General features: G+C 49.5%; 1 protein-coding gene and 1 long non-coding RNA gene across 3 annotated transcripts; one reads left to right on the forward strand and one right to left on the reverse strand.

Moving 5' to 3' along the window:
• Positions 1 to 1,693: 1,693 nt before the first annotated feature.
• Positions 1,694 to 3,559, forward strand: LOC125548046 (gibberellin 3-beta-dioxygenase 2-1). Its single transcript, XM_048711742.2, has 3 exons — positions 1,694 to 2,514; positions 2,767 to 2,925; positions 3,075 to 3,559. The coding sequence occupies exons 1-3, from the start codon at positions 2,036 to 2,038 to the stop codon at positions 3,547 to 3,549; spliced, it is 1,113 nt and encodes a 370-aa protein (XP_048567699.1). The 5' UTR covers positions 1,694 to 2,035; the 3' UTR covers positions 3,550 to 3,559.
• An 86-nt stretch (positions 3,560 to 3,645) lies between these two features.
• Positions 3,646 to 5,862, reverse strand: LOC147978735 (uncharacterized). Of its 2 annotated transcripts, XR_015618258.1 has the most exons (3): positions 4,587 to 5,800; positions 4,397 to 4,478; positions 3,646 to 3,784 (listed from the first exon to the last, which is right to left on the reverse strand). It is a non-coding gene; the product is annotated as an uncharacterized LOC147978735 (long non-coding RNA). The 2 variants fall into 2 exon arrangements; XR_015618257.1 differs by lacking the exon at positions 3,646 to 3,784 and having other exon boundaries at positions 4,241 to 4,478; positions 4,587 to 5,862.
• Positions 5,863 to 11,325: the final 5,463 nt, after the last annotated feature.

The raw sequence follows: 11,325 nt of genomic DNA on the forward strand, positions 1-11,325 counted from the left end.
GGAGTTGAGACTGAAAGGGGTTGCCAAACAATAGTGTTAGAGATAGAGTTTCTAGTATGTTAAGTAGCTGCAAATTTTATACGAAGTATGTGTCTCTATCTCCTCGTTTAGGCAAACTACATCGATGTGTGACCTTGCACTTGCACATATATAAGAGGCATGCCGACTCTCTTATGAACATGAGGCAAAAGCCCTAATCATGAATCTCCTCTTTGTTATTCGCTAAAAAAGAATCTCCTCTTTGTGTGTGGTTTGACGGAATTTTAGATGGATTTATCTTTTAACACGCAGGGCTACAACATGTGGTTCAAAGATAGGGGGGCGAGAGAGAGAGATTATCCAACATTTCAATAGTCCTTTTCACCTAGGTTTAACATATTGGACAAAACCTTTATAAATAACACCCCCACACGGATAGTAAGTTCATGTGAAACTATGTTTGCTTCCCTCTTAATCTTCACTAGATCGGCCTTTTTGAAGGCATCAAATAACCTCCAAAACTTTCTTTTTAAAACCGGAAAAGGAGGACTTACCAGGAGATACAACATAGAGAATGTGATGCACATAGAGTAGTTAATTTCAAAAATAATGGCCATATGCAAATTCATACCAAGATTCATGCCCCTTTAGCATGCTTGTAGCTCGGCCTCCTCCACACGGGAAAAAATGCAACTCCTATACTTTCTGCCTTATATGCAACGTCAAAATCAGCATTTGTGTCTTGCTTTACTCATACACCACATAGGGGTTGCTACCGCGCCAAAAATTCCTCACTACTCTTTGCAGACAACCAACATTGCTTTCTCTCTCTCTCTCTCTCATATCAGCAGTAGTCCACTATATTAGATGAAAATCAACTTATCGCCATGGCCCTATATCGACTTTTCTATCCATGGATCACCTACACACACAAACTAGATGATTCCACATCTGTTGCGAAATTGGTTGCAAAAGTTTCAATGAGATTTAGTTTTATGGAGTACGTGGCATAATAATAGGTGAACTGATAATTAAAATACACATGGTTTATTTTATAACTCTATAATACTTACTTGAATATAATTAGCATAAGAGAATTAATAGACTTTTGCCACGCACAGTTGCAAGTTGAGGTATGCTTTTTCTTATGTATAATTGCATGTTGAGAGAAATTTAATTATCCGTGGAGATCACCTCTCACCTAAATCAAAATCTTACTTGCATTTTCTACTCATAGTCAAATTAATTAAATCTTACCAAAATCTAGAGCAAGATGGGTGTAAGATTTATGTCGGACATGATTGATATTGAACCACTGGAATATGAAGCCCCTTGCACCGGCACACACACAATTAGCTAGTACTCCCTTCGTCCGGAATTACTTGTCACTTAAATAGATCTATCAATAGATGTATGTAATACTAAGTGCTAGGTACATCCATTTGAGCGACAAGTAATTCTGGACGAAGGGAGTAGCAGATATAGAATGAACAGACCTTCTACCCGTGGACCAGATCACTAATCAATTTGGGTTGGGGTCTATCTACCACATACAATTATTTGGATGGGGGGGGGGGGGGGGGGGGGGGGGCTTTACTTTACATCTGTGTTTGTTTCTATGTTTGTGTGTATTAATTGGGCGCCAGTGCCACTAGCGCGGCCAGGCAGCTAGATTTGTGTTGCGTAGCGGGTGGCCTTGTGCGCTCCACATCCCTCCAAAAGAGCCTCCTCGCTCTTCACATTTTCATCATCATCTTCTTCCCAACAGGCAATGCATATTCATCTTTTCTCTCTCTCTAGTTAATCAATCAACTCAAATTATCTAATGGATGGATTCCCCTCCGGCTGGCTCGGCTGCTCCTAACCCGCTACGCTCCAAAACTTCTCCCCCTATATATACAGCTCCTTGTACTTCTCTCGTTCTTACACTCACTCCTCAATCCATCCGTCTCCACCATTGCTCGCTAGCTCGAGCTCCTAGCTAGTACTGCAAAGTCAGCCGGGGAGTTGATTTGGTCCTTCTTGGCTTGCTTGACCGATCGTACGTGCCGCCAGGATGCCGACGCCGTCGCACCTGAGCAAGGACCCGCGCTACTTCGACTTCCGGGCGGCGCGGCGGGTGCCGGAGACGCACGCGTGGCCCGGGCTGCACGACCACCCCGTGGTGGACGGCAGCGGCGCGGGCGGAGGGCCGGACGCGGTGCCGGTGGTGGACATGCGCGACCCGTGCGCGGCGGAGGCGGTGGCGCTGGCGGCGCAGGACTGGGGCGCCTTCCTCCTGGAGGGCCACGGCGTCCCGTTGGAGCTGCTGGCCGGCGTGGAGGCCGCGATCGGGGGCATGTTCGCGCTGCCGGCGTCGGAGAAGATGCGCGCCGTGCGGCGGCCCGGCGACTCGTGCGGCTACGGGTCGCCGCCCATCTCCTCCTTCTTCTCCAAGTGCATGTGGTCCGAGGGCTACACCTTCTCCCCGGCCAACCTCCGCTCCGACCTCCGCAAGCTCTGGCCCAAGGCCGGCCACGACTACCGCCACTTCTGGTACGTACGCCGGCCGCCGATGCGCGCACCAGACGTCATAGTACGGCACCTACCTAACTGGCTCTGGCCAACCGTCCGTACACACGTGACGGGGCGACGTGTCCGACTCCGACCATGCATGCATGCACGCGCGCGAAACTTGTTGCTCCTGTTCTGCTATGGCAGCAGCTAGCCGTGCGTGTCCGTGCGTAGTACTCCTACTTACCTTACACAGTTACACTTACGCCGTCCGTCGTGTTCCTCGACGTGCAGCGCCGTGATGGAGGAGTTCCACAGGGAGATGCGCGCGCTGGCCGACAAGCTGCTGGAGCTGTTCCTGGTGGCCCTCGGGCTCACCGGCGAGCAGGTCGCCGCCGTCGAGTCCGAGCACAAGATCGCCGAGACCATGACCGCCACAATGCACCTCAACTGGTACGTTCTACTACTACTCCAGTACGTAGTACAAGCACAATAGAATACAAATGGCAGCAGCTACGACGACACGTACTCCACCATGCAGCAAAGCATATATTGTCGGTGCGGCGGTTGACACGGAGTTGTGTCGTGTCGTTGATTCACAGGTACCCCAAGTGCCCGGACCCGAAGCGGGCGCTGGGCCTGATCGCGCACACGGACTCGGGCTTCTTCACCTTCGTGCTGCAGAGCCTGGTGCCCGGGCTGCAGCTGTTCCGGCACGGGCCCGACCGGTGGGTGACGGTGCCCGCCGTGCCGGGGGCCATGGTCGTCAACGTCGGCGACCTCTTCCAGATCCTCACCAACGGCCGCTTCCACAGCGTCTACCACCGCGCCGTCGTCAACCGGGACAGCGACCGGATATCGCTCGGCTACTTCCTCGGCCCGCCCGCCCACGTCAAGGTGGCGCCGCTCAGGGAGGCCCTCGCCGGCACGCCCGCCGCCTACCGGGCCGTCACGTGGCCCGAGTACATGGGCGTGCGCAAGAAGGCCTTCACCACCGGTGCCTCCGCGCTCAAGATGGTCGCCATCTCCACCGACAACGACGCCGCCAACGACACGGACGACCTGATCTCGTCGTAGATCGGCGCCGGCCATCACCGGCCGGCCAAGGGATCGATCTATACAAACAATTAGTGAACAAAAAAAAATGCCAGAGATGGTGGTGGGCTGGTAGCTTAGCTGAGGTAGCTAGGAGGAAGGGCGCGCGCGCGTGCGGCTGTCGTTCGTGTTTAAGGTTTCCTCCATATATGTCTCCATGCAGAATTGCAGATGATGCTGGTGGATGCGTGCGTCCATGCAGCAGCGAACGAACTAACTGTAAGAAAACCGAACTTAGTTCGACATCTGCATCTAAGCATGCCACTTGGTTTAATTCAATTCAAGTGCAGAAACTAAAGATTATGATGGGAAAGAAGAAGACATGCTGGGTTTGTTTCTTCTAGCTGCTGCCTGCCCCCCTGACCAAACGCTTGTTTTGTTATAAGTGATCAGAACTAGATTACTGGTTAACTAATTGGCCAGGCAATTTGTCCTTTAGCAAGTTTGTCATTTGGCACGATAGCTTAGCGAACCAGGCTGGTCAAATGATAGGAGAGGCGGATGATAGCAAACATGGTATTGTACTGGTAATGTGCATGTACATGTACATGTACATATACAGGCAGGCAAGCGAAATGGGGAAGCACCCAGCAGTGGACACGCATATTATTCCTCTGGAGGAATAGGCCACGGATGTGCAGGTGCAGTAGGACACACCTGGCTTGTACTGTTGTACATGGAATGGCTGCCTGTACATGCATGCATGCCCTCCATGCAGCAAGGAACACAAGCAACCAAATGGAGCAGACCATCCACAGGATCACATACATCTATATATGCACACTTTTCATACATGCGTGTATATAGTGGGGTAGTGCCACCAGCCTACCAGGGTGTTGGTCCTGCTCTGGTCTGCAAGGAGAAGAGGATGCAATGCGCCAAGGGAGCTGCTTGTCCTGCATTCTGCCTGGCTGAATGAAAAAAAATGAAAACTAATTCAGAGAGAGAGAGAGAGAGAGAGAGAGAGAGGGGGGGGGGGGGGGGGGGCTGTCCGTGGAGATCTGCAGGGATCTTTTCACCTTTTGGATGCTGCATGATGCAAACAGGGACAAGATGCCATGAGGAGACACACATTCACAGGATGAGGAGGCTCCCATTAGCACCAACTAACATTCAGGGGCATGCAGCTGCAAGTTGCTGCGTTGCAACACCGGCCAGTAGTAGCTATAGTACCCATGCCATGCCAAAACAGATATGCCATCTCTGCTGCATCGTGCATCCGTCTCTGAAAGCTGGGAACAAGCTTGCTGTGCAGTTTGCATCCACTACTGTCCATTGCTCTCCTTCTCAGTTCTCACAGACACATGCATGTAAAAGCTATCTTCAGAAAAGTTTCAGAGAAATATCACTGCACTGGTAAATATCTTCAGAGTAGTGTGTGAAGAGCGCTGCTACAGACAAACCGAATGCGTGGGGACTGGCCGGGGCACCGACTGACCGAATGAATGAGCATGTACAGCGTGCGCCCTGGGGTTATGAGTGAAGCACAGCACAGTTAATTTGGTCTCACCACTTGAATGGATGCGCAGAAATTTCCCTGTCGATCCCTCGCTGGCCGGCCGGCAGCCAAGTCACCGGACCGGAGCAGGTGGTCATATGAAAGCCTTGCAGTCGAGGGCCAGTGTGTCGCAGTCGGTGTGTAAATTCACCCGCCGGTAATTGATTGTCCGGCAGACGACACTCTCAGACGATCAACTGGTTGGTGCATGCAGATGCAGCTGAGCTTTGTCGTGACCTTGGTCGATGGAGGATCATCCATGGCGATGGCGTTAAGGAAAAACGGAAGTTGGTAATAATGGAACGAGGCCGGGGACGACCGGGGACGGAGGTGACGGAGACGGCTCCATGTCGCAGATGCGTGGGTCAGGTGCCGACCTTTCTGTCCCTCCGCTGTCGATCGCACGCGCGGTGCGCGCCGCTTGCCTGTCGCTCGCCGGAGGCCCCCGGCCCGACACGGGTGGGCGCCCATCCATCGGCCGCGGCGACAAGTCGCCAGTCGCACCACCACCATCCACCGGCCTATCGCGCGCGCACGCACGCACGCCGCGCCATTGCCGCCAGCCAACCGTCGATCGCCCGGCTCTGCAAACGGCAACCGCGTAACGCCTCGATCGGTCTATCCCGGCATGCACCCGCGGGGGCGGGGACAGGATGAGGAGAGGGCAACGGCGCGAAAGGGAGGCGTGCCGGCTCTCTGCTCCCCTGGCTCTCCGTCGCTCTCGGAAAACCCAGCGATTTCCATGGAAAGGAACGGCGGCGATCCGGTCTGGTTTTTCAACGGCGAGCAAAAGGTTCATCCTGGTACTTATCCCTAACAGACGATCCCAGTTCGGTGCAGGTGATTGGGTTGCCGGCACGCACGCACGTACTACGTGCGTCCCCTGGGCTCACACAACACAGTCACGCGCCACCACCCACATGAAGGAAAGCGATGGCCAGCTGCCTGCCCGTCGCCTTGTGCTCCGGATAAACACCTCGCTATGTTCAGCTCCACCAGCAAATGTTACAGGAAATTGACGGCTTGCACCTAAATTCACTTTATTAAAGCATTACTAGTAGAACCCCCAAATCCTCACTAGCGTTTTAAGGGTCCAAAAATGATTTTTTTGTGCACTTTTACGGGTTGAAAAACAGGGGCAAAGATTAGAACCCTCAAACCCAACCCTTATAACGGAATATTCCCCATGAACGACGTTGTTGTTGCGCGCGGGAGGTCGATGGGGCAGCCGCCGGCGACGGGGGCGACTAGCAGTGGCGGTCGCGGGCGTGGGCGCGGGAGTTGGGAGGATTTTCCCCTCCCGCGCGAGGATAACCGCCAAATGAGGGTTGGGGTAGGTTTTGCTCCTCAACCCTTACTTTTGAGGATTGGGAGAGGGTTTGAAGGTTGGACCTTTAAAAAAAATTGAAGTTTGAGCGTTAAGGGGTTCTAGTCTACGGTTTTTTTCGACGAAAACTGTAAAAAATCAGTTATTTTTAGGGGTTTGAGAGCTCTACTAGTAATGCTCTTAGTGCATATAAATGATTTTAAACCTGCACCTTAAACCTAGCTTTTTTGTCCACTTTGGTCCAGAACGGCACATGTATGTGAAAATTGCTATTGGGGTCACGAACAAGGCCTTCACCCTCCTTACGGATGTAAATCGGGTCCAGTTTAATCTTGCTTAAGCTCATTATGGTCTAACAGTTCAATAAAAAAATTCTGGGGAATGAACAATCAAGCTAGCTAAAACTAACTAAACAGGACTTGCTGGCGTAGTTTATTTGACATTTATACCCCTAACCCTCCTCCCTCTTTTTGGTCCACAAGTGTAAGTTTTTTGCATGGCTTTTCATCAAGGACAGTTGTAGACTGCCGACTGACTGCAAAGGCAGGGATGACCAAACAACGGTCTATGCCAGCTTCGCAAGAGGGAGTCGGAGTCCACGATTCGTTGGCGCCACCTGCACAAACTTCAAGAGTACGATATGGAAGGATCCCCCCTCCAAAGTGTGCCTGGCTTATCAACAAAAACCGGGTATGGATGACGAACCGACTTGTAGAAAGAGGTTGGCCGAATGGTGGTCTTTGCCCCCTCTGCAATGATGCCCCGAAGACGATGGTCCATATGCTTTTCAAATGTTGATTCTCTCTCGTGCGACACGCAACTTACGCACGTCTTCGTCCCTGATCTCGGCGCATCCTTGCTGGTTTTTCGGCCAGGATTCCTGCTCCGGCGAGGGAAGAGGCTAGTCCTCGGCAATGTTGTGGGTTGGACGGTGGACGCCTGTGGATGGGGTGATGATGGTGGTTTTGTTCCAGGTCAACTAGTGTACCCCCATGTCATATAGCTAGAGTTGCGTCGGATGTGAGTGTGGCTCGTCATGTCGCGGGGTTCGAGGTGAGTAATGGCGACGGGCGGGTGGAGCAGAGGTTACTTAAACCCACCCACTATTCGGTTCCCCACTCGTCTGTGTTGTCGTTCCCCTCCACCACAAAAAACCTAGATTCGGCTCCCACCATGCCTGAGGGAGGCGATGACAACAAGGGAGCAGCAGATGTGGGCGTTGGCCGACGATGATGCAGTGAGGATGGAGAGGCTGTAGGAGATGGACAGGTGGTTCCCGACCAAGCAAGCACTGAACAAGGCGGCGTGAGAGGTGAGGGGGAGGATGGACGACGAGGAGGTGTTGAGATGCTTCCCCAACTATGACGCGCAGCCGGCCATGGGCGTTCTCTTGTGGGCTATGTTGGAGGCAGAATCACCAATTCCAGAGCAGAGATTCAAGTGGAGGGTGTTTAGATCCCTCCGATACAGGCAGGATCTGCCTCCCGTGGTGGCAAGAGAGGTGGGGATGGGCCTGCCGGCACCAGGATCGAGGCCGGCACCGATCGAGGCCAGCGTCGACCGAGATCGTGGACGACGAGATCGAACCATAGCGCGGAGGAGAAAGGGGGATGGTGACGGCGCCACTCCGCCCTCTTCTTGCGCCGCTCGCCCATGCCGCTAGCCCTCTCCCGTACCCAATAGGTATCTTGATGACCCACAAGTATAGGGGATCAATCGTAGTCCTTTCGATAAGTATGAGTGTCGAATCCAACGAGGAGCGGAAGGAAATGACAAGCGATTTTCAGCAAGGTAGTTTCTGCAAGCACTGAAATTGTCGGTAACAAGTAGTTTGAGAGCAAGATAATTTGTAACGAGCAAGTAACGTTAACAGTAAATAATGTGCAGCAAGAAAGCTCAATCCTTTTTGTAGCAAAGGACAGGCTGGAACGTTCTATTATAATAAGCAAAGCGTTCTTGAGGGCACACGGGAATTTCATCTAATCACTTTCATCATGTTGGTTTGATTTGCGTTCGCTACTTTGATAATTTGATATGTGGGTGGACCAGTGCTTGGGTGCTGTTCTTACTTGAACAAACCTCCCACTTATGATTAACCCCCTCGAAAGCATCTGCAACTATGAAATAATAATTAAGATAACAATCTAACCATAGCATTAAACATATGGATCCAAATCAGTCCGTTATGGAATAGCGCATAAACTAGGGTTTGAGCTTCTGTCACTCTAGCAACCCATCATCTAATAACTACTCAACAATGCATTCCCTTAGGCCCAAAGATGGTGAAGTTTCATGTAGTCGACGTTCACATAACACCAGTAAGGGAATCACAACATACATACCATCAAAATAGCAAACACATATCAAATTCACATGATTTCTTGCAACATGACTTCTCCCGTGGCCTAAAGAAAAAAGGCAACTACTCATAAATAATATTCATGCTCAAGATCAGAGAGATATTAAATAGCATAATAGATCTGAACATATAATCTTCCACCAAATAAACCATCTAGCATCAACTACGAGATGTAATCAACACTACTAGTCACCCACAGGTACCAATCTGAGGTTCGAGTACAAAGATTGAACATAAGAGATGAACTAGGGTTTTGAGATGAGATGGTGCTATTGAAGATGTTGATGAATATTGGCATCCCAAAGATGAGAGGGTTGTTGGTGATGACGATGGCTTCAATTTCCCCCTCCGGGAGGGAAGTTCCCCCGACGGAATCGCTCCGCCGAAGGGCAAAAGTGCTCCTGCCCAAGTTCCGCCTCGAGACGGCGCTGCTCCATACCGAAAGTCCTCTCCTTATTTTTTTTCTAGGTCAAAAGACCTTATATACCAGAAGATGGGCACAGGAGGTGGGCCAGGGTGCCCACTACCCACCAGGGCGCGCTTGGAGGGTCTAACGCGTCCTAGTGTCTTCTGGCCACCTGGCTGCCCCCCTCTGGTTGTTCTTCTCTCCAATATTCATTATATATTCCAAAATAATTATGTGTAAATTTTCAGCTCATTTGGAGATGTGCAGAATAGGTATCTCTGACATAGCTTTTTCAGGTCCAGAATTCCAGCTGCTAGGATTCTCCATGGCCAGCCATTTCTTTTTGGCGAATACTTTGATGAGTGCAGCTCCAATTGCCGCGAGTTACATAAATATTGCATGGATTTAGCAGGTCATCATGGTCTGCTAGTCTGCTACAACAAAGATCATTTCCTACACGATCATGGTTCCTTCAGTGTGGATTTCGAGGACTTACATCTCTTCTTCAACTTCAATGAGCTCGATGCCACTCTCGTTAGATGCCTGATTTTGTAAGTACTTAACAAACTCTGATCAACTTCTCCATACAAGACTGTAAATGATAAACAACTAACTGTATTTTGTTCTCTCAGGGGATTGAACGCGCAGAGAAGAAAAAGGGAGTGTGTATTTCATAAATCTTGCATTAGCAAATAGCACAACATTATATGGTAAGGATGAATGGGAGTGGGCCATTAACACGGTCACTCGTATCTTCGAAAACACGTCCCATGCAAAATTATTTCTCTGGCCATATCATGAACGGTAAGTCAAATAAACAACCATACATGCACTGATTGTCTTTCAGATTTCAACGTAATTCATAAGTTCATGGCTTTCTTAATATGTAGCAATCACTAGATTTTGGTATTCATTGTTCCAAACAAGAACATGGTTTACTACATGGATCCTCTCAGTGAGTCAACAAACGCTCAGGATCTGACACATCTTCAACAATTCATGGATATGTATTCAATTCTATGATGTTGAAATTAATTTGCATTCATATCTGGTTCAATAATTGATGTTGTGAAAATTCATCTCCATTTGTAGTGTGTTCGCATTGTGGAAAACTAAACAAGGGAACCTATTCAAGAGGAAACTACCTCTACAATATGAGATCGTTTCTCCGGTAACACACTGAAATCCGTTATTTTCGGAAAATGTATCCAATAGTCTACAAATACCTTTTCTTATGCTAGACAAATGTTCAAGCTTCTAAATAAAGCTCTTTCTATTTCTGTCCAACGAAAAAAAATCATCTAACACCGGTTAGGTTGTTCTTAACAGGACAAATACATGACTAATTATATACAAAAAATTCCAGTGTCCTCAGCAACAAGCAGGGACCAACCTTTATGGATACTATGTTTGCAGACACATGTTCTCCATGTGCAAATCTGCTGATAGTTGTGAAGATGCTCACGAATTAGTACCAGTAAGTCTATCTTAATTATGGCACATTCTGATCTTAAAAATAATGCAGCTCATTTTAGAACCGAGGACCCCTGAACCGCTCCCCGGTGGTGAATTGCTAATGGTTCGGAGATTTATCAGCGACTTCTTACTGAATCACTACATCAATCTCACTGGTGATAATGAAGATTTCAGCATGCCTTCTCGTGAAACATTGAGTAAGAGTTAGCCGCTAAACATATACGCATGGATCCATTGTTTTCCATCTGATGAGGTCTTCATATTTTGATGTAGGGTAGAACCCTAGGGCCCGATCTTTCACTAAATGGAGGGGATCCTGTGAAGAACACGAGGGGGAAAACACGAGGGGAAAGAGAGGAATCACTCAAATAAAAAAGAAACAATCACACATGTGCTAGATCCTCGAAACACAAAGAGATACACGATCCGAATCCAACAAAGGACGATACATAGGTAAATAGTTCATCTCCGTGAGGAGGTCTTGAATCCACAAGGGGATCTTCCCGTGAGGGGTCTTGAATCCAAGGCGGATCTTCTTCGTAGAGGTCGCGGTCTCTCTCATGGAGTAGATCCGCATGGATGAGCAAAGCTCTATCTCTAAATGAGCTAAACCACTGCTAACCCTAAAATGGTGGAGGTGGAGGAGTATATATAGTCTAGGGCCACGAAGGGGTAAGTGAAGGGCGAAACAG

Source organism: Triticum urartu, chromosome 3A, assembly GCF_056163025.1.
Source record: "Triticum urartu cultivar PI428250 chromosome 3A, HENAU_Tu73, whole genome shotgun sequence".
Lineage (NCBI taxonomy): Eukaryota > Viridiplantae > Streptophyta > Magnoliopsida > Poales > Poaceae > Triticum > Triticum urartu.